General features: G+C 33.4%; 1 protein-coding gene across 3 annotated transcripts in view; it reads right to left on the bottom strand.

Annotated features, from left to right (window-relative positions):
- SKAP2 (src kinase associated phosphoprotein 2) overlaps window positions 1-22,899 on the bottom strand; it is a 150,510-nt gene that overhangs the window by 46,974 nt on the left and 80,637 nt on the right. For all 3 annotated transcript variants that reach the window (XM_072964798.1, XM_072964797.1, XM_072964799.1), the window contains exons 5-9: window positions 14,377-14,454; window positions 13,234-13,317; window positions 4,706-4,830; window positions 3,763-3,826; window positions 3,270-3,407 (exon numbers count right to left, since the gene is read on the bottom strand). In XM_072964798.1, the coding sequence (XP_072820899.1) occupies window positions 3,270-3,407; window positions 3,763-3,826; window positions 4,706-4,830; window positions 13,234-13,317; window positions 14,377-14,454 (489 nt within the window). The remainder of the gene's footprint in view (window positions 1-3,269; window positions 3,408-3,762; window positions 3,827-4,705; window positions 4,831-13,233; window positions 13,318-14,376; window positions 14,455-22,899) is intronic.

Genomic DNA, 22,899 nt, shown 5'->3' with positions numbered 1-22,899 from the left:
TGAGTTGACTTTTGCAGCAATGTCCGAAGTATTGTTTTCCCCTTTCGAGATTTAAATTCAAACAAAAACATTCTTCTGTACTTCTAAAGAAAAAAATGAGCAATAACTTCTGAAATGTGTGCTAAGCCAAATGAACTCACTACTGTGTTATGAAGTAGTTTAACACACTCTGATCAAACTATTAGCTGGGCAAATATAAATATGCTATGGTAATATCACAATGTAAGCAAACCTGACTGGCCTATGCTAATAGGTACTGAGACATAAAAAATGTCGAAGTATTAGGATATTTGAAGAAAAGCCAAATGCCTTTATTATTCCTCAGAATTGGCATTCTCTCAACTCCTCTGTACATATGAATAAATATCCTAAATGCAAAGAAATCTTACAAGTTTATTCTGATTCTTTTGTGAAGTTAGTTAAAAATTAATGAACAAGAAATTAAAGAGAAGCTGCTGTAATAAAATTAGAGTATTCTAACTGAAAAACAATTATAATGAAACTACTTGCACTCTCACAGAATTATAAACATTTTTCAGGGGATATTGTGTAATACAATTTTTTAAACAAAGCTTTCTTCTTGTTATTCTTGAGACTTAAACACTGCAGGTTTATTTCACATTTAAAAAATACATTTATTCAAGTAAGAGCTTTACTTTCTCAGAAAAAGAACTCTGTGATTTAAAGTAACATGTGGAATACTTAGATTTTTCTTCAAGCACATTTTAGGCTTCATTTTTCACCTGAAAGGCTTAGTTTTCAACTATGCATAATTAACAGAAAATTGTGTTGAAATGATACTATTAATTAATTCTGGGAATTTAACCAGTCCTATTTCAGATATACCCAGTTCTTTGCACAGAACTGGAAAGATAACAACAGTTTGTAAATTTGTTCACCGCTTTCCCACTGTTCTAAACCTCCTCTCAAAATTATGTTCATATTCCACAGAAGTGAAAGTAATTAGCTTAACTCTTCTGAAAGAGAGATCATTTTTGAAAGAATAAAAGTTCCCTTTCTAGTTTTAGATATTTCATCAAACAAATCCTCTAACTCTAAGAGCCAACTTTAGGGCTTTCACTAAGAATCCCCTCTGCAGCGGCTGGCTCAAACTCGCAAACTTGAAATGTGCAGACACTGAAGTGGCTCTCCGTTACACTGGGGAAGAAAGAATAGACATTTCACAGCTGCCTACACCAGCTTCCTTCCCAGGGGCACACTTGCAGGCTCTACCAAGCTCAATCACTTTATTCAGCAACTGGGATCCCAGGCAGGGGCGAGGAATCCCAGAGCAGCTTAGATTTCTTCCAGGACTACAGCAAGAAGTAAGACCACTTCAAGAGTAACTGCTTATTTCCAACAATTTTGTGGCTCTAGGCTAAAAAAAAAAGTGATGAAGAACAACATCGTAGTGAGAGAAAATAAAAGATGTTTCATATTTTTAAGATTTCAAGCTACTTATAAGAGGTCTTGCTCGGATCTTTATTATGAAAATCCTGTAACTATGCTATAACTCTTTATTCCTAACCAATTTTTCATTTGAGGGGCAGGGAGAGGATGGTCAAGTTGAAGGAGCATAGAACTTAATTAACAGTCAATTCAACAATTGTAATGTAACCCATTCACTGCAGGGTTTTAAAGGAACGAGGTGTGTATGACAGTGATATCATGTTTAAAGGTACTACCCTCCTCCATTTTACAGCGGGGTGCATTCTCACAAGCTCTTCTGAACATTTTAAAGACTAACATAACTGTATTAGTGATATGGTGTGACTGAAGACAAGCAGAGAATATTCTTCCCTACTTGAGGATAACTGATGCCATGGCAGATGCCAACTTCTTGGGCTAAATCACAAAGGAAGGAGCCATAAACACAGAGTTCTATTAAAATAACAGAAATATACAAATGACCATTTGCCACAAAATTATGCTTTTATACTAATCATCTTCTTCTAGGGTAGTAAAAGACAATATGTAGATGCATGTTTTGAGTAATTTTTGTAATATCTTGAATTTATAGTACCGTTATACTCATTCATTTTTACTTGGTTAGAAAACCATCATTATAACTGCATACGAGCACTTGCAAGAATTTACCAGATATAATCATGAAAACAATAACGATGATGTTACAATTTACTGTGGAATTGCTATGATTCAAGCACTGTGCTGAGAGCTTTAGATACAGCACCTCATTTACCACCACTACCTCCTCATGAAATTAGCCTTATTTTATAGATGAAGAAATTGACTTTTAAGGTCACTGAGCTAGTAAATGGTACAGCCAGAATTTAAACTTTTTGACTGTATACTCCACGTGCTAGTTATTATGCTCTACTGACTTTATTGAAAAATCACATTTATACGTTAATTTTGAATATTTTAGGAATTTTAAAATCAGTTTTAAAGGTTTATACTGTCATTAAGTTGTGCTCTTTAGGAAAATAATAGCCTTTCTACATGAGATGTTAGTTAAATATCACTTATATTGCCTATAATCCCTTTTTCTTCTCTAATGGCTGATTTTTAATAGCCAGAAAAGCCTCATTTCCACCTAGAGTATTAGTAATGTTTTCATATTCTAAGTATTTTAAGTTCCAGATGCCTGCCTTTCTGTTTCAGGTTGACCCTCAAGACTGTAAGTCAAACAGCTAACAGACAATTAAATTTATTTTACATAACAGATACTGAGGCATATGAACACTAAATCATGCCTGAAAATGTAGAATAAGAAAACTTATTCACACCAGTGATAACATATCAAGCAAAAAGACTTCAAGCTTCAAAAGGCCTTTGTTTATAGCTCAACAATATTCCTCCAAGACAATGTAATACACCACAGCAAAGAGGAATATATGAGGCAGAAGTTGTTGACATATGGGGTGTGCATAGAACTTCTGGTTAATGGAAGTTCCAAGATGTATAAATAAAAAATGATGTGTGAGTTGGTGGAAAAAACTGTAAGGCAAGTCAATTTTTTAATTAAAAAATTATGTAGCATAAACAATGCTAATGAGCCAAAAGTCCCATGAGATTAGGGCTGTGTCTGCTTCATTTTAACATTCCATTCACTTCTCATACATGTATATCCACTCACTTGAAACACCTCAAGTACAACCCTCTTCGTAAAATACAGAGTTCTGAAGATTTTCTTTGTCCTTGTTCTTAGTAGCTCACTATTTTCTTCTCAAGTTGTCAACTTGATGATATATGACATTAAAAAAAAAAAAGCCCTAAAATCCTTAAATGGATCACCAGAAAATAAATACCTGGAAGTTCTTCATAAATTTCATCATCAAGTGGCTGGCTGCTGGCTGGTGAACTGCTGATTGGTAGAGAATGGTCCACATCATCATACAGTTCTCCTCTTTCATCGTCATCCTCAGGAATGACATCAGACCCCATATCTATGAAACATGTTTCATGAAGTAAAATTTCAAAGACTGCAAAAGAGATTTTCAAAACCCTATTTCCTAACTCAGTGCAGCCCTAAAGTCACAATATCGCTGTAAGCTATCTCATTAACTTAAATGTTTAAAAAAAATTGATTGTTGCAAAAATATGTGAATTTCAAAGTTTCCAAGTGGTACTTGTAGAAAAGATGCTTTTATTAATCTGAAGTGAATGGTCTGTATTAATACCAGTCAGGTTTCCTTGGTCATTTTTCACAGAAGTCGATTAGCTTCCGTATGTGAAAATCCACATCTTTCAGTTATTCAGCACTTAAAGACTGCAATAACTCGTTCAATTGATTGTTCTTACCTTGTAATACAAATCTCAGCTGCTGTACCCATTCTTCAGCATCTTTGGGAGAAGCTGCTGTGAACTAATAAAAAACAAACAATAGCAACAAGAATCACCACAGTAGAAATGAAAGGTATATTGCATTCTTTTCATTTCCTTAAGACCATTTGTAATTCTTTGCATGTCTAGTACTACTTTTCTTGCAAGGATGCTTCTTATAATGTACAGTTAATTTTGACAAATTTATGTAATTGAAGCAGTGGATGATGGATTTGAAACTCTGATCAGCAGCTGGCAGCTGTGCAGGAAAAAAAGCTGCTTCTCTTCATCAATGTCAAAGACAGAACTGATGAACAAAATTTGCCCTTGACAATTAGAAGACACCCATGAATTTCTTTAGACTGCTGGGTACAGTTTTCTTAAAAATGTTCTTGTCAGATTCCAACACACTACCTGACAACTTAATTAACTGGCTTTCAACTGCAATCTCAGATATTTAAAACTTATTAAACATACATTCCATATTGATGCTAGCTGATAGCTCTTGAATTGCAGAGCTGATACGTGCCTTTACCTTCATTTTCTCTCACAACCCTAAGCAATACAGTATGCATTAATGCTCTGATATTTTTCTTCTGATAATTTTACTCTTTCTGCCATGTAATCCTTTTAAGAAAGCACACAGTTCTATTAAAATAGATATAAAATGCAACATGTGAAGTAATTGATAAATTACATATTCACTTGTTCTCTTTCAAGAAGATATCACTTGAACTAATCTGAAATTTTTCTTTAAAAAAATTTATTTCCTCTTACATGAATGTTTAATGTATAAAAACCAGCATTTATTATTATTATTAACATGTCAGTGACAGTTTTTTTTAACAAAATGTTAATGTCTTTATAAAAGAAATCAGGACATTTTATCAACTTAATTTCAAAGCAACATAAAAACTCCAACCTGATAGATACGTTTATCAGGAGCAGAGATTTCAAAACAGCAATCTTTCTTTCCATCCTTCCTAAGAGTGTTATTCATTCTGATATTGTAGCCATCTATTGCAAATTCACCTTTCTGTTGTTTGTCTGTTGGAAGATGAAGCGAAAGTTAGAATTTCAATTACTATAATGAATATAAATGCCCAGTCGATTATCTTTTATTTAGGTTTTTTGTGAATTCTTGAGGCCCTTAATATATTTATATATTGACTGAATTTCTATGAGAAATTTAGTATGTAGCATTTCCCAAAATTATTTTTTCATGGAACCTTTTCGTCACAGAATATTTTATGGAACTGGTACTCCTAGAACATATTATGCCAAATGCCTAACTAGAAAAATAATATTGAGGAAAAGGTATTAAAATAATAATGGTTAAGCACAGTTGGTTCTTCTAAAATTCTCAAAGAAAACGAAGTCATCCATTCACTCACTGAACAAATTTATGCTGAGCATAAAACAAGCAAGGGAGCATTGTAGGTATGGTGAGACAAGAGCTAGTAACACCACACCAGATCTTTCCCATCTTCCCACTGAAACACACCCCCTCAGTGCACACTCCCACACACAATACAAATTTAACTGCTCCAGGAATTTTAGTCAATGATCCACACACACTGCAAAAGGATTTAATTTTCACTATTAAAAATGGAAGTAGTTGGAAGCAAAATATCAAAGCTATACAGGACAACTGATTTCCTTAAACTTCCCAGGAAAAAAACCCCAGGATTTTCAAGGATCAGATGGAGGAAAGAGGCTCCCCTGCTGCACAAAGACTCAATCACTCTACTCACTTGGTCTATCTCATCTAAAGCCCAGGCTTTCTACCTCTAGTCTGGGTCTAAAATTCTTAGGTAGAACATGAGCGGGGATGGAAAAGCACAAGGAATGGGAGATTATGTCTGGAGATACAAAATCAGCATCACAGAGACTGAATTTGGAAAAGCTTTGAGGAGCAGGATATCTTCTTGTGCTAAGATTATCTGGAAATAAGACAACCAGGCAGCAGAGCTACTTTAAACAAAACTCTCAGAAACATGCTATGGGCCATGTTTCAGATGTTCTGTTAGCTTCTAAGAGGAGGATGTGAGCAGCCTCTAGTCAGATGAACCAGAGAGAAGCCACTAATCCAATCTAGAGGTAAGCAATTTCAGATTATAGAGACTAGGATATCTGGTATACCCTTGTCCAGAGATAAGTAAAAGAGAAAAAGCCAACAAATGAAGACACGTGTCATAAAAATGTTATGCAATACAGAAACTTAACATAGCACTCAAAATGAAGAAAGCAAGAACAATCTATGAGAAAAAGAAACAAACTTTAGACAATTAATTGCTTTACATCTTTTATAAAGTTGAAACAGATTCTTGAAAAGATGAAAGATGAAACCATGTAATGTAAAATAAAAACAGAAATGGCTTAGACAGGTAGAAATTGGAATGGAGCTAGTAAAATAAGGGGGAAATTCTGTATAAAGGAATAGAAAATGCAGAGCAAGACAAATAATGTATTAAAGTGATAAAAAGTTGAAAATTTTGGACACTTAAAAAATGAGATCAGATATACCTTTTAAAAACTCCCTCAGTTAGTAGAAAAAAAAGAGTAAGGGGGAAACGGATAAAAGGAAATATAATGAATATGGAGGACTGATAAAAATACAACATAAGAAAAAAAATGGGTATCCTAGAAAAAGAGTAACATATAAAACAGTGCCAATAATTAAAGCTATAATGGAAGAAAACCTCATTCCATCAAAGAAAGACCTAAGACTTGTTGTTTAACCAAATAAAAATAATAAGAAGAAACAAATACCTAGGCCTATTTGGCTGATTATTGAGTATTTGAGGATAAATAATCACATAAACATCTAAGTAGAGGTAGAAGTATGGTAACAGAAAGGCTGAAGAGAACGAAGAGAAATTCATAATTTTTTCTTAGTAGCTTTTGCAAATCCATAACCATAAAGTAACCATATTTCCAATTCAGCCAACATGAGATAGGAAGTTCAGCTTATGAAATGAATGGGCAGACAAGGTAAGGCTGAGTTTCTGCTCTTCCCCCGTCACATTAGCATCTCTTCAAAGCACAGACAAAAGGGCAAATCTGAGCATCACAGCAATCCATAGCAATTTACATACAGGTTAGGTCCACAGCGCTTTCTGGGACAGTTTCAAAGACACTTGTTGACTTGAGATTGAGACAGATTGTTAAAAATAGTTACACGCTAATCAAAGAGGAAATGAAGTCATATAAGGTCATTTATCCAGACTAATAAAATATTTTACCTAAGTGAACTTCCCAAAGAGTAGAAGTTTATTCTTTTTAAGTGCCAAAACTCTTTAAAATATTGGTTTTTATAATGGAAAATTTCTGAAATACATACTTCCCTGACTTCTCAAACAATTCTTATAAACATAATTTAACATTTTCTTGATAATCTAGTAGTATGAATTTGAGTATTACTATTTATAGTATACTATTTATAACACACTGATGCCCTCAGGATTTTTGAGTGTTTGTTTCTCCATTATATTTCCCTCAGCTTCTATTTCACACTTTAACCTTGCCTATATCATGCTGTTTGAATTTAATGTCTACAGAACTGTAGGCTGCCAGGAGAAAGTAGATAATGAAATCTATTAAATCAGTAACTTAATTTTACACAATTCTAATTCAGTAGGTTCAAGATAAAAAAGGAGTTGGCTCTAATCTCATACAAAACAAAATGCATGAGGTTAATGATAGCTATTTCCCCCTACTTTTTCACTGGCTTTAGGTTTGCAACTGTGTTCTGGGGTTTTTAAGTGCCAAAAAAACGAATCACATTTGCTGAGCTCCTTTTATATGCCAGAAATTTAATATAGCCTATCTCATATATACCTTGTAATAATTCTGAGACAGAGAAGGTATTTATTATATCCCCAGCTCTGATGGGGGAAAAAACCCCTTAAAATAACCAACTTGCTCACAGCCACACAACCAAAGTGGTCAAAGCCAGGACTCTTAACGTAAGTCTGATTCTAAAACCTTGCATTTTCAACCATTTCACACTGTCTCCTAGAAAGATGTTTCTCAAATTGTATTTCAAGAATCACATATCTCAGAAGCATTTTGTATGCCTGTTAAAAATGCAAAAATGCCTACCACTCTGCACTTGTTGTATAGCACTCTCTGAGGGTGGGTCTAGGAAACCAAGATTTTAGCAAGCACCCCAGCTGATTTTGATACACACTAATGTTTGAAAAATCACCATTCTAGAACATGTAATTTGTGAAGTCTTAGTAGGCATGATACGCAGTATCTTGCATTTCCTCCTGCAACTTGGGCCCAACTTTCTCAGCTTGCTTTCTGAGCTCCTGCACCTTTGCCATCTCTTACAAACAGCCATGATGGGTTAGGTTCTAAATCTTGCTCTTTTCTGGCTTTATAGTTTTCACTGGGCAACCTCACCCAATCCCAGAGATTAAATTCCTATCAATATGCTTGTGACTCATAATTCTCTATCTTTAGCCCAGCTTCAGAATTAAATCTTCACCTGCTCACCATACATGTTTCATCTCTTGATTGTCCTGTAGGCACAATGAATAACATGCCCACAATGGAGATCATCTCATCACCACTCCAGTACCTGTGAGCTTTCTTGTCATGTCCTCCTTCTCAATAAGTGGCACCTCTGTTAACTGAAGACCCCAAACCAGAAAACTGAGCATCATTCTCATTTCTCCCTTTCCTTCATCAACTGCCCCCACATTCTTTCTCTCCACCCCACCACTACTTACCAAGAGCCAAACTAGACCTATTTTTCTTGCAAATATGCTTGCCTTTTCTCTTCTTTGTTGGCTCTCAGAAAATATGCCTAAACCACTTTCCTATTATTTTAAACATAGTAAAACATAGCAACTAAATAATTCTAAATCATTTAGCATCCCTGTAAGTTGTGAGCATTTGTCATTTTAGGATCCCCAGCATCTAAGTATCTTTCCTATTTTAGTCCTGAGATCACCAGGGGGCAGAGCCAGCTTGCTACCACAGAAGCTGGACGGAGGCTAGATTTCCCCTGTTCCAGATCAGTCCAGCAGATGTTCCAGCCTGGGACCTAAGTCTGAACTGACTAACAAAAGAATCAGGGGAGAATTCAGAATCCACTCCTAACTGCATTCACCAATTAGCGGCAGTGCACAATGGCAACACCACAAGTCCTGGCGTGGCAGGGACAGCAGTGTGTCCCAATCAGACTGTCCCTGGAGATGAGGACTGAGCTGAAGTTCCAGCCACCTCACCTCCTTTAGTCCTTGCCTGCTTTTCTGAACCTGGTTGTTTAGCCTTCCCATTAATTCTGTCTGACAACTGATACTCTCCCAATAATTTCTTTTTCTGTGTAAACAAAGTTGGTTTCTGTTATTATATACCAAAAATGCTAATTTGGTACAAATGGCTCGCAAACAGAAAAATATGAAATTTGTTCATAAATGTTTGATAGTATCTACTTCTTACATTTAACAAGGCCTTCCTCTTACTACTTATTACTTCCTCTTATTACTATTTTAAATGAAATACTATAAGCTATATATATTTATTATTTAAGGGCCCCAAGCGGCTCTGAATAGTAAACACAAGCAATATTTATGGGCCCAGAGGGAAGCACTCTAGTTAGAACTAGAAGTTTGGTTCATAAGATTTGGTAACAGGAAATTTTAGGTATTTCCAAAATCTTTTTTTTTTCTCCTTTAAAATAAAAGTATACTGCAAGCATAAAAATCAAGTGTTTTTAACTTAGCCACACATTTTCAACCACAAGAATAAACTTGATTAAAAAACAATGTAGTATAAGGTAGCAATGAATGGAGAATAAATTACTGGCATTTTTGTAAAACAGGAATTTAAAGCCCTGTTTCTACTTTTTTTTGGCTATACACCATATTCCTCTACAACTGAAATTCAGATCATAATTATGATATGGTCTATTAGACTACTGCAACATATAACTACTGTTAACATAAATATCACAACAAGAATACCTTAATGTCCTATACGTGTTATCCTCTTAGAGCCTCCAACGATAATTAGGAAATAAATGATCCTGCTGCTGCGTATGCAACAGGAGACTGTAGAAACAGATATCTAAGGTAACCTGCAGCTCCTTCATGCATTTCACCACATATGTAATAAATAACTTTTGATACACATTTAGAATGTGGCTGTCATATACTAGATGGCGCTAGAATTTCCTTTAATTGGGGACTGGGGGTAGGGGCAGCAAAACTCCTTTAGTGGGAAGAAAAGAGATACTACAAACTAGCCACTCCCCCCTTATAAGTGGGAGGAGATAAGGTTCATAATGCAGATTCAGGATCATACAGAGGTTAAACAGAAAAAGGGAAAGCAGGGTGTGCAACAGGTTCCTGAATGGGCCATCGTTCACAGGCATGTTGGAAGGGCTGGTAACAACCAAGCCGTGGGAAAAGCATGGCTTTGGGCGGAGAGGAGTCTGCACTAGCGCCTCTCAGCAGCCCTGTGCTAACCTCTCTTGCCTAGACTAGCTCCCTGTCCTCCTAAGGGATACTGCTGACCCCGCTACTGTTCATTCTGATTTATCCCCCACAACACTATTACAATTACTTCTAAAAGCCAATTCTGGTCACAGAGATAAAGAACTTAGTAAGGCCCTTATTCTCCTAAGGCTCTTATCAACCTGATCCTAACTCATTTTTTAGCCTTTTGTACCCTCTCCCATCACTCACTGAATGCTCTGCCTTGATTCCAACTTTGATCACATCCAAGGCCTTCTGAAACTCATAGTTTCTGCTGTTCTGTTGTCTGGAATGTCCATTTTACCCTTTTTCATCCAACAAACTCCTACTCATTCTTTAAGGCCCAATGAAGGTTCCTCTCCACTAAGAAGTATTCCCTAACTCTCCTAGGCAATTAGCCATCCCTCACTTGTGATCCTATGGTATTTTATTTAAGTCAATTACTGTACTGCACTAAAATTACTCACCAAGCTCCTACCTGTCCCATGACTTCCTCTCTTCCTTTTATTGATACCCACACAACTCAAACTGTAAATACCTCTAAGGCAGGATTATCTTTGGATCCCCAGTGCCTAGTGTCTACCAAGTATCCAATGTTTATCAAATTAAAAAATGAATAAATGAGAGAGTGAAGGACTACCTTGATGGCAGTTTGAACATCTAGAACCTAAGAAGTTTGATAAATGAGATTCATGACAATCAAAAGAAGAGGAAAAAGATGAAAGGAAGGATGTGATTTCATAAAGTGACACATTAAGATATATATATCTTATGTATATATAACTTAAAGGCCCCAAGTGGCCATGAATAATAAATACAGATAATATTTATGGGTACAAAGATAAGTGCATTATTTACCCTAGAGGCTGGAACTACTCTTTCTAAGCCACTATTATCTCGATGGGTCAAAATGTTTTTGGTAGAAAATGTAAACTACATATCTGTCAAACAGTAACAAAGTACAGTTTAACCTAGTAAGTGGTATCAACTTCTTCTGTGCCTTTATAATCAATTTATCTACATCCTGCTTAGTTGGAGGATTATAGTTCTCATATGTCTAGATAGCTCTCTTCAAAGTTTAGGTAAATGGTTCACACATCCAGTAAACAACAATGTAGAAATCAGCTGATTTCCCAAAAGAAAATTGAAATTTCATGTGACATGTACATTTTCTTGGAAAGAAAAGACACAAAAGGAGGAAATTAGGATCATGCCAAACAAGCAATTAAAAGCAGTCTAAAGATAGATTCCTCCCCCCCGCCGGAGTCCCTAAAAGCAGAACTGGCCAAGAACGCCAAAGAACCACTAAAAACAGATAAGAAATCTCAATGGAAACAGGAGGCTTCATAGTGACAGACAGGTAAGAATTTAAGGAAATATAAACCAGATCTTCAAAGATCCACATAAAAAAAAGGAATGCTAGAATAGCATTTTAAAAAAGCTGTGGTGGTAAAGTGGCTAAATGGACCACGAAGTACTTAAAATACAAATTACAAAGAATATTATTACCATAAGGTTTTACCAAATACGAATAAAAATGGGAATTTAGCACCTCCTCAAAATAACTAGAATTTATTTATAGAATATTAGCCTTTGAAATAAACATAAACACTTCTTAGATTTGGGGGAAACTCTTGCTAATCTTTGATCTTTGTATATACCAGTTAGAACTAGGAGTGGAGAAAACAGACATTTGAATTCATTGATTTTTGAAGAAATTAGAAATGAGAAGCCTAAATAAACCGAAGTCACAAGGATTTGAAACCTCCCTCCCCCAGTCCTATGAAACAGGAGACATTTCTTCATGGAAAAGTAAAATTCTGACCTCAATTCACAATACTGCACAAAGTTATGTTTCTGTAATAGTTACACATGTTTAGGACCTAAGATAATCATAACTGAACCTGGACTCTAAATTTTCTGACAAAATCACCTACTTAACTAAAGCTTAGCAGAAGAAAGAAGGCTGCCTGTTGATAATTGTTTAGTTTACACTTCACTGATGCCATTATTACTTATGAACATATTGTAAATTAGTGACAGAATGCAAACTAGCCACTAAATCAATACTTAATGTGATAATCCCATTAGCCAAAAGGTGAAACCAACTTCCAGCAGCATGCATGTATTTCAAGTGTATTTGAAATACAATAGCTGTATCTGTCTGATTTTACAATAAAGAAAAAAACCTAAAAACTACAAATAATGTTTAATGAAACATAAACTTCCAGACAACACTGAGAAGTAACAATTTCATGGGAAAGTTGATATTCAGTGATACTGGACTTTTATGTCTTTTTTCTCCTTAAGTGTCCTTTCTAGAAATGAATGTTAGCTATTTCTATATAACTCTTATCCAACCTCTCACCTGCTTTTCCTTGAAAAATAAAACAAAACTAAGAAAGCTTATATTCTTTAAATTTCAGTATTTTATGGCTGTATTTGTTCAAATAATGAACTTAGAGTTATGTGAACTATGACAAGAGATTTATTAATCAGCAAATGAAGTTACAAAACGGTTCTTATTGTTTCTAAATTAATATAGTAGTAACAGTGGTTAAGAGCATGGACTCTAACCATTATGACTAGGTTCACATCTCCAAACTGCCATTTACCAGCTTTGTGACCTTGAAAAAGTGACCTAACCTATCCGTCCTCAGTTTTCCAAACAGTAAAATAAATGGGGCTAATAATAGTACCTGCCTCACAGAGGTGTAGTTAAATGAGTTCATAAAGCTAAAGTGCTTAGACAGCCAAGGCACTTGGAACAGTAACCTCACATGAACGTATGTTGTTACTTAAATCCATAAAAGAAGCTGAGAAAAGTGTTGCACATGTTTCATTTTATCTAAATTTTTTCAAAATATTTGAAGGAAAAAACATCTTTTCCTCCCTTCAAAACTCTTACCACCCTAATGGTCATGCAATAGAAGCTGATACAACTGAACACCAATACTACCTTTATCACTTCCATAGTAATAGAACACTGTTTTACTGAGAGCACACCACCGTTTCTGCCATTCAAATCCCAGAAAGCTGTGATCTACAAGAAAAGGGGGAAGAGGAACAGTTTAGATAATATACATTATGTTTACAAATATAATGTGATTTCCTTCATGTAAAAGGAAAAGTTAGTAAATATGATTTCTAAGGTTCCTTTTAGTTGTAAAATTCTATGATTAATTAATTTGTACCTTCTTTTCCAAGAGACAAACAAAAAACAAAATATAAAACAAAACTAAAAGGAATAAACTGAAGCAGAGATGGGGCTGTGTATTTATGGGATCAACTACATGGCTAACAAACTTTGCTGAAAGAAACAGTCAAAAAGGCATTTGACTATAAAGACTTGAGATAACTGATTCATCTGGGTCTCATTTTCTCATCTGTCATAAAAAGGAGGAGGAGTTGACCTAGATAATTTTTATTATCTCTTTTGGCTCTAAAATTCAACTAAGAAAGCTAAGAAAAGCAAATGGAATACAAACAGAAAGACCCAAAGGGATTACCTTAGGGACAAGCAGAATGGTAATAAGCAAACTTTCTACTTTTCATTTCCCGTATCATAACACGACTTACATATTTCATTTCCATTATATATTGGTGTTGAAAGACTGAGACCATTTGGGCAACTCCCAATTATCATAGCCAGTGGAGAGGAACACTGAATAAATAATAGAAAATTGCAAACAATACGCCAGACTTGGTCTGAACCATAGAAGACGTGGTGAATGCCAGATTAGGTACAGGATAGTACAAGATAACCTGATTGCTCAGCCGGATGGGATAATGGTGAGAAATCTCATCCTTGAGAATACAGTTATGGCCCACAGCCTTGCTCGAAGAGGCAGGAAACAGCTTCTGAATCACTTACAAAAAACTGACGTTCATAACTAGAAAATTGACCAAACCTTTTGTTATTAAATTTATTTAGACTGAAAATTTGTACTTTGTTGTTTGGATAATATCAACCAGATTTTCTTAGAGTCTTAAAACTCTTCCATCACCTAAAGAGAATACTAGCTCCATGTATACTGCAAGCATGTTTTATCTAAAGATAAAATCATTTTTAGGTTTTTTTCTTTAGAAGCATGTAATTTACCTTTCCTGCGTTTTTCAAGGTAGCCAGCCTTTAAAACAAAAGGAAGGTCCTGTGCTGCAATTGGAGGAAACTGGTTTCCTGTGGAAAGTGGGGGGAAAATAAGCAGTGAGTAAAAACCATTTTAGAAAAGTTAAGTACCAGATCTCATTAGATTCAGTGTACTTTTAATTGTCCAAATTATTTAAATCCAAGTCTATTAGCTTTATTTCAGGTCCATTCTGTAGACTAATCCCTCTCTTCCTCCTGTGACTCTCAAAAGCAAAAAAAGTTCTGTATTGTTATATATCTTAATATATTTTGATCCTAAATATACAGTAATATTATATAACTAAATGATCTCTAAAGAGCAATACTTTTTGACCTACATCCTATAAGGAATGGACTAGGAAACTACCATAAATAAGTGTAACAAATTCTTGAAAGAAAAGTTAGGAATTTGAAATAAATCATATAAGCTTCTTTTACATTTATATTTGATTAATGCTTCAAGAATTTTGATACATATTATTACCTGCATATTCCTATTTCTATGTAGTAAAACATAAAATGATTTTTCCTCAAAATCAAATGCTAAAATTTGTTTGAGTGCATAGCAAATATCCTCTCTTCCTGGTTATATTCACAGAGAAATCTTGTAGACATTCAACTGAATGAGTGTGCTTCAGGTTTTTCTAGGGCATTTCAGAGTCTAAAACTAGGTAGATAGAGCTGATAGTACTATTATAAACAAATACTAGATACCTACAAAAAAATTATAGATTAAGCCAAAAGTTAAGTCAATTATAAATCTTGTATTCATGAACATGGTTGGTGGGTGGCTCAATAATTTCATACGTTCAACGCTTTATAAACTTAATTAGAAATATGCTAGAGTTGCCTCAGCATTTTACTAGAACACTAACAAGTGAAAATAACCAATCTAATGAAATTTCTATGGAATACACTTAATGGAAATAGTTTCAATACAGTTTTATAATTTAAAAAAGTATTCTGATAAGAAGTTTATTATATACAAATTAATCACAGAATTGCCAACTGGGTTTTTAAAAAACATCATGGAGATCACAGTGGTTATAAAATCATAGTTATTTTTCCTAAAGAAAGAAAGCTTAAAATTAAAGCACTAATTTTAGTTCCCTGGTGGATCAATTTTAAAATAGAGTACTGATTTTGAAGTGTAAATAAAATTTTAGGGAAAGTTGTGTAAATACTCAAATAGTTGTTCAATCAGTAAATCCATTTGATCCATACAAAGGTAGAGGTTATTTACTACAATGTTTTTGCACATAAGATAAAAATCACATACAGAAATCTCATCTATGTAAACAAGTCCTAATTAACAGCTAAATTAAAGAGGGTGGCTATAGGTTGATTTTTTTAAAAGAAAAGAAAAAAGACTAATAGCACTTTAAAAAAATTAACCTAGGTTACATTGTATCACATAAAAATATGAAATTTTACCTAATATAAAACTATTTAGGAAAACTTTCTTTCTAAATAAGATTCCTGAAAATATTTACTTCAACTAAGCAAGACCATAGTTTAATTTCTGTGGAAGTCTGCCTGTGCTCAGTCTTTTATATAACTGATATGCAGAGCTCTTAAGTGAACTACACAAAATCTCTTTACAAGAAACATTATTTGAATGGCATTTCAGAATGAGAAAACAAACATATTAATTAAATATTTTACTATGATTCTTGTATGTTATGCAAAAATTTCCAAGTGGTTTGTCCAGAGTTTTGGTAAAAACAAGAAGATTCACTGAAAATATCCTATAAATAATTTTGTATCTTTAAGATGATGGAAACAAGCACCATCCATTCTGAATGAAATTAAAGTACACAAGGAAGAGGCAACTTTCTCCATCTGATGTGCTGCTTTGATTGTCGTGAGGAGGCATTCATTACCACCACTTGGCTAAGATAAGGCTCACTGAGCAGTAGTCCCATGACCTTCTCACGTCCATTGGGGCATATAAATGTTCTTTACATAGAAAATAAATGCTCTAAATCTTAGGAAGAAACTTTATATTCTGAGGAGAAATGAGTACCTTTAGCATAGCTTTTAACTTTAAAAAGTTACTAATCAAAAAAAAAAAAAAGGGAGGGAGAGAAAGGGAAGAGGAGGAGCAGGAAGGGAATTCGAATTTACTAAGGTGAATATATATATATAACCTGAAGCTTTTACTTTAAAAAAATGTTGATTAAATTTCCACTTGATAAATAACAATAAAATTTGATGTCACAAGCAACACTTATTCTGAATTCTAAATTCATGTTTCTAATATAAAATCTTCTATTTCATTCCTAAAGGGGGAAAAAAGTCAAGTTTTCTGACTAAAATTTCATTCTTCTAAACCTCTTCTGATATTTGTCCAATATCTAGGATTTGTTTAACACACATGTGAATTTTTCATAAAATAAAAAGTATATTAATAGTAATCCCTTTAGATACTTTAGATTTAAGTTCCTAGAAGAACCATTTGACTTGTATGGCACCATAAACATATAAACACTTAATACTTTTTGATGGTAGAAACTGAAAATTTGTAGCAAGATATAAAAAGTAGTCATTTCTTTTTAGAAAACATGAATTCTCCCATTGTTTAGCCCTCATACCACTATACTGACAATGGTCAACAGTATGTAACCATTTAAGAAGATTCGCATTGATTCAAAGAATTAAGACTACAAATGCAGGTATAATGATACATGAAGAAAAGAAAGGTGAGGCTAATGTAAACCTATCTGGCAGGCAACAGCAAAGAGTCGCTGAATATGTGGCCAACACAGTTAACATGATCTCACCATGAGAAACTATGCAACACAGCCAATTACAACATTCCAATCAATTCACAATTATATTCTGGGTCCTGTTTCACTATCAAAATTCATAACCTTATCCCCAAAATAAGTTTAGCACTGAACTTTAATCCTTTGGCACATAGTAGACATTCGGGAAACGCTGGCTTTTATTAATTATTATAATTAAATATTATTATTATTATAATATTTAGTATAACTAACTGAATTAATGTCATGCCAATGTAAATGTAAGACTAATGTTGCTTACGGAATTTTAATCAGAAAGATGGAAAAAAGCATGATTTGGTAACTGCACGAGTTAAACATTGCAATTATTTTAAAAGCAGCTCGTAGATTTCCTTTTGGTTAGGTGAAAGTGGTTGATGAAGAAATTATATTCTAACTAAGAGGAGAAAAAATAATTAACCTATACTCTAGGGCAGCCTATTCATACTGCAGACAATTATGACATACATGGCTTGCTTAAGGGGCCACAAGTGTTCAGCACCCTGAGGAAATGAACATATACTGACAAAGACTAGTCATCTTTTTATAAAATGAGTATGTATTTTTTATGTAATGGCCCTACTTTTCTAAAGCAGCTCAAAATCTTAGACATTAGAACTAACACACTACAAGAGCAGGCAATGAATGGGTCTTCTTCCAGCTTGAAATCTGTGAATCTGAAACATGCAAAACGATAACAAGGTCACAAAAATTCAAATAAACAAGTATCACGTGCCTACTATATTCTTATTAACTCAGTCAGAAAAAGAAAGTAGTGGAACCCAAATTTTCTTATAGTTAGGAAGGTATTTTATTCCCAAGATCACTGTTTTTAAAAGATAACTCAAGAATTCCAGACTGTGTCTTTAACCTTTTGCCTTAAATCAAACTGTGTATATAGTGGACATATTATTATTATTATTATTATTATTATTATTATTATTACTATTATTACTATTATTACTATTATTATTCTAAAAGGTTTTAGAGTGCAAAAATGCACTAGTATACCTGCAAAACAAAACAAAAAGGTTATTCCTTAACAAGAGAGGGAAACCTAAACTCAACTTGGATATAAATATTAAATAGAATGGTTTCATGCTATAGCAGATATTTAAAACCTTAGTTTTACATTAATACTGGCTTCAAGGTGTATGGAATGTGTTAAAGAGATCTGTAATGAAATCCCAGTTCTGCAAATCTATGACTTTCAGCAGGTAACCAAGACTCTCTAGGTATCAGTTTCCTCAACTAAAACATGGAAAAATGACATCAGTTCATCTCTGAGCCTCCCACTCCCAATTCTAAAATTCCATGACATTTATCCACATTGATATTTTTCTTGCATTTTCAGTAACAAATGGTCATGGTTCAAGATGGATTCAACTTTCAAAGATATCATATGTGGAAACTGTTCACAACTTATTTTTCGTATAGCAACTGATAACTTCCTTAACATCTAGCACGGAATTGTTTTATGTCATTTCAAAGGTTTAATTTCTATCTAGAATCTTGGCCTGGAATATCTGTGAAAGAAAATAAATATATAAATTAAATATTTTTCATATTCTAATAACTCTCCCCGAATCTGCTTGGAAAATTTAGAATTTCAAATCTTTTTATCAGCTTTTTTTTTAGTAGCAAAAGGAAAATTATATATTCAATAGACACATCAAACAATAACCTTTAAGAACTAGTACAGTAATTAAAAGATTACTACATGTGATTCTTTAGCATACTTCTTTCACAGAGCTTATTTCCCCCCTTACCACTATTACTCTCCTCAGAAAGGATTAACCAATGAATACACTAGTACTCGTAATCTTTAAGGTTATCGTGATACTTCCTTGATTAAAAAAAAAAAGGCTCATATTATGCTTAGACACAAAGATGGCCAACTTCCAATTAGTAGGACCACAGAATCCCCAGTGGGGATTAAGCCTCGGGTACAAAGACTGATACAGTGACCCATGCAATGACACCAGTGGCAAAAGCGAAGGCTGCAACTCACAGGTTTGCCATCTGTTAGTCTCTCCACCCCGTCTGTAAAGTGGCAAGTCATTCTGAAAGTTACTCAGCAAAAACTGAATGACCATTAGGGTAATTCACATTTGCCTTTAATTCTGCTTCTTGATACGGAAATTCCAATAGCCTCCTGAGAGTCTTCAATAGGTCTAACTGAAACCAAAGAAGGCAACAGCTCTAAATATCACAGCTATGTGCTCACAGGAAATACTTCATGAACATGATCCAAAAGATACATTAAGTGCCTGTTCAGAGTCCAATCAAAAGCTATTTTTATTCATATATATATAATTGTGGTTGATACTAATTTTCCTGAAAATCTATCAAAATGCGTAAAATTCAAATGGCAATAATAGAATAATTAGGAATCAGAATTAACAGAAATCTGAAGTCAAATGTGTTCATCAATATCCACTAAAATGAGTCAAAAAGCCATAGACTGAACGTATGTGTGGGTTATATAATCCACAGAGTTGTATTATCCTTTTCATTTACTTAAAACTGCTTCTTTTACTTGAGATACTCTTCAGTGTACGACTAGAATTTGAACTACTAATTACATATCTGAAGATTGCTTTTTTAGATAAATCTTTAATATAGGACTGCTGTCTCTAGCTCATAAAACTAGATGTAAAAAAAGACCTCAAGATTACTGATTCTTTAGTCCAATGATAAAACATGTGGTATCACATCTTTTAATACATTAAAATTATTCCATATAGAATTAAAAATGATTTTAACTAAAAATTCCAGAGTTACCGATTAATGGAAACCCCTGTAAGACTCCTTCAATTATTTACAGGGATGAAAGCATATCAATATATTAAATTGGTCCTTTTAAAATAAGGTTCAACATGAGTAATTTCACTCTACAAACAAGACTAACGTTTCATATACTTACAATACAGGGCACCCTTTACATTTTTATATTTTGGTAAAAGCTACTTTTTAATAATAGATCGTTAGATCTCACAGAAAGAATTTAAATGAAATTTCATCTCCTATATAGAGTAACTTCTCAGCTACTTTGTATCTGACTATATATACTGTTTAAAACAACAAATTTATTATCTTACAGTTCTGGAGGTCAGAAGTCCAGAAGTGCCTCACTGGGCTAAAATCTAGACGTCAGCAGGACCGTATTCCTTCTGAAGCCTGTAGGGGAGACTCTATTTCCTTCCCTTTCCAGACCCCAGAGGTTAAACTTATTTCATCGGCTACAGGATTAGAACACGGACTTCTCTGAGGAACCACTGTGGTGCCTACTGTACCTCTCATTATACATATCAATTGGCTATTGATTTTTGTATATATATGTAAAGTATGTATCTGTTTTTATTTTCTCTGTGACAGGAAAAAATTAATTAAATTCAGAAAAACAACAGTCCTTTTTAAAAATTATGATATACAAACCTTGAAAAATGTGATACAAGCTAAAAATGGACTATAGTTTTCTCCTTGTTAAAAACAAAACGCTAAATATATCAAAATTGTCACAGATATACTAAATAATATAAAATTAAATATATATAGTTATGAACTGGTTTTTAATTTAATGCTTTACTTTGACACAGAAAGGTGCCCTGATCTGATTTTGCAACTTAAGATAGTGGTTAAAACCCTGAGTCTTGAACTCAAATTGCAGCTTGACTACTACGGGTTCTGTGAATTAGACAAGTTACCTGATTTCATTAGATTTAGTTTTCAAATCTTTGAATGTAGGTATTAAAAGCGCACACTATGGAGAATTACTGTGGAGATTCAGTAGAATATCACTTAAGATAACTCTAAGAAATATTAGTTCTTTTTCTTATTATTTTTAAATAATAATCCAAATTTGCCAAATTCACTGTTCCCATACACAAGAAAACAAGAAGGCTGAAAAGATAAACCACTACAACAAAATTTGAAAGCCAAATATCTTTGAACAATACAAATTCCTTTCCAGTTACAGCTATTTGGCCAAAAAAAAAAAAATCGGATACATAAAAAAATGTTTGATTGTACTGTACATAGTAAAGACTAGTATAAATGAAAAGGAACATTCTTAATTAAATAAACAAATATTTACTAGTTTATATTACATGCCACACCTTTTTCTAAATATTACCTAAAGCAGGCAAGTAGGAAAAGTAAACTCAACCTCACTGAAAATTTGTTGAGAGTATTTTAAAAGAAATGTCAAATAATTTATGTATAAAATATAAAGAATAATTAACAATTGGCCTTACTCTTTCCTTACTTATGCTACCTCCATATCAAAAACAACCTTTTCCGTATTGTCAGACTATAAGTTTTAAGCATCTTTTTAAAGAGCATCATCAAATATAAATAACTAATACATATATAAAAACAAATATCAGCATGGTTCAGTAAGGTAATATCCACGGAAACAGCTAACATTTATTAAGCCTTTAAGCCTTTGCCGTGAGTTAAGCATGATACAGTCATCATCTCATTTTATTCTCACACAGCCTCAAGAGGTAGGCATCAGTAGCTCCATGTTACCAGTGGAAAATTAAGGTCACAGGTAAGTGGTGGAGCCAGGACCCCAGGTCTGTCCAACAAAGCCCATTCTCTGAAATGCTGTGCTCTATTGTTGATGAAATAAGTGAACATCATCGATAGAAGCTCTATAAGACAATGTCATTGAATTTCTGATCTATGGCATTAATCACGATTATGCATTTAAAATTCTAGAACATTTGTTTCATTTTCTATAAGATTTTAAAGAAATCAACTTTGCTTCCCAAAAGTGTCTTTTTAAAAGACTTCCATTTTGGTTTAAAAACACATTCACACAAACATGGGACAAATTAGTAATAAGAAAATTGTTATCTATGGAAGGAAAAGGAGGCTCTTTTTGTATGCAGATTCCGCTAGCAAACTGGATTGAAAAAGAAATAAATACAATTTAGACTGAATTCTTTAGCTCCTTTCCATTCACCTATGTTTTATTTTCACATAAGTCATAGAGAAGTCTTTTATTTTTTATCTTTTGCAACTATTTTATTTTGTAAGTTTTAAGCTATAATTTTTACAATTATTTTTAGACTACTTAATAACATTTTTCTAATTTATAATATTCTTTAAGTTCATTTTTATTCACTTATTTCTCCTATTCTGTGTACAAAAAGTTTAGAGACATTAATAACATAAGATCATACCTAAAGTATCTGAAATAAGAATCTGCAGAGTCAGAATGTCTTTTATATTGTTTAATATAATAAAGTATATACTTTTGTTCTTCCCTTGAAGAAAGAGAATAGGTATATAAACAATTGTCATTCTATTCCCAACCTCCAAAAGAATGTTATTACTGAGAGGTGGTTAAAATAAGTGAAAAATATTAAATATGAAAACTATCAAATATAAAATTATTTTATAACTAACATAAATTAACAAAAAATAAACATTTCCGAATTTAGACTATTTACAGTCCTACTCTGATTACTCAATTAGTAAACTGGGCTTGATTATTAAAGCAAAAATATTCCCAAACACTCTTCATGTTTTAATATTTATTACCTGTTTCTATTTAAGAAGACAACATCCTAATTTTTTTAAACCAAAAAGCCTTTGGCATTTTCCCTCTTCTGCCATTCAACGTGTTATAACTCTTAAAAACACATGTGTGTTCTCTGTCTCTCCTTCCTCTTTCTCTCTCTCTCCCTCTCTCTCAATC

Source organism: Vicugna pacos, chromosome 7, assembly GCF_048564905.1.
Source record: "Vicugna pacos chromosome 7, VicPac4, whole genome shotgun sequence".
Taxonomy (NCBI): Eukaryota; Metazoa; Chordata; class Mammalia; order Artiodactyla; family Camelidae; genus Vicugna; species Vicugna pacos.
The sequence above is the reverse complement of the archived record's forward strand: the minus strand, read 5'-3'. Positions and strand labels throughout refer to the sequence as shown.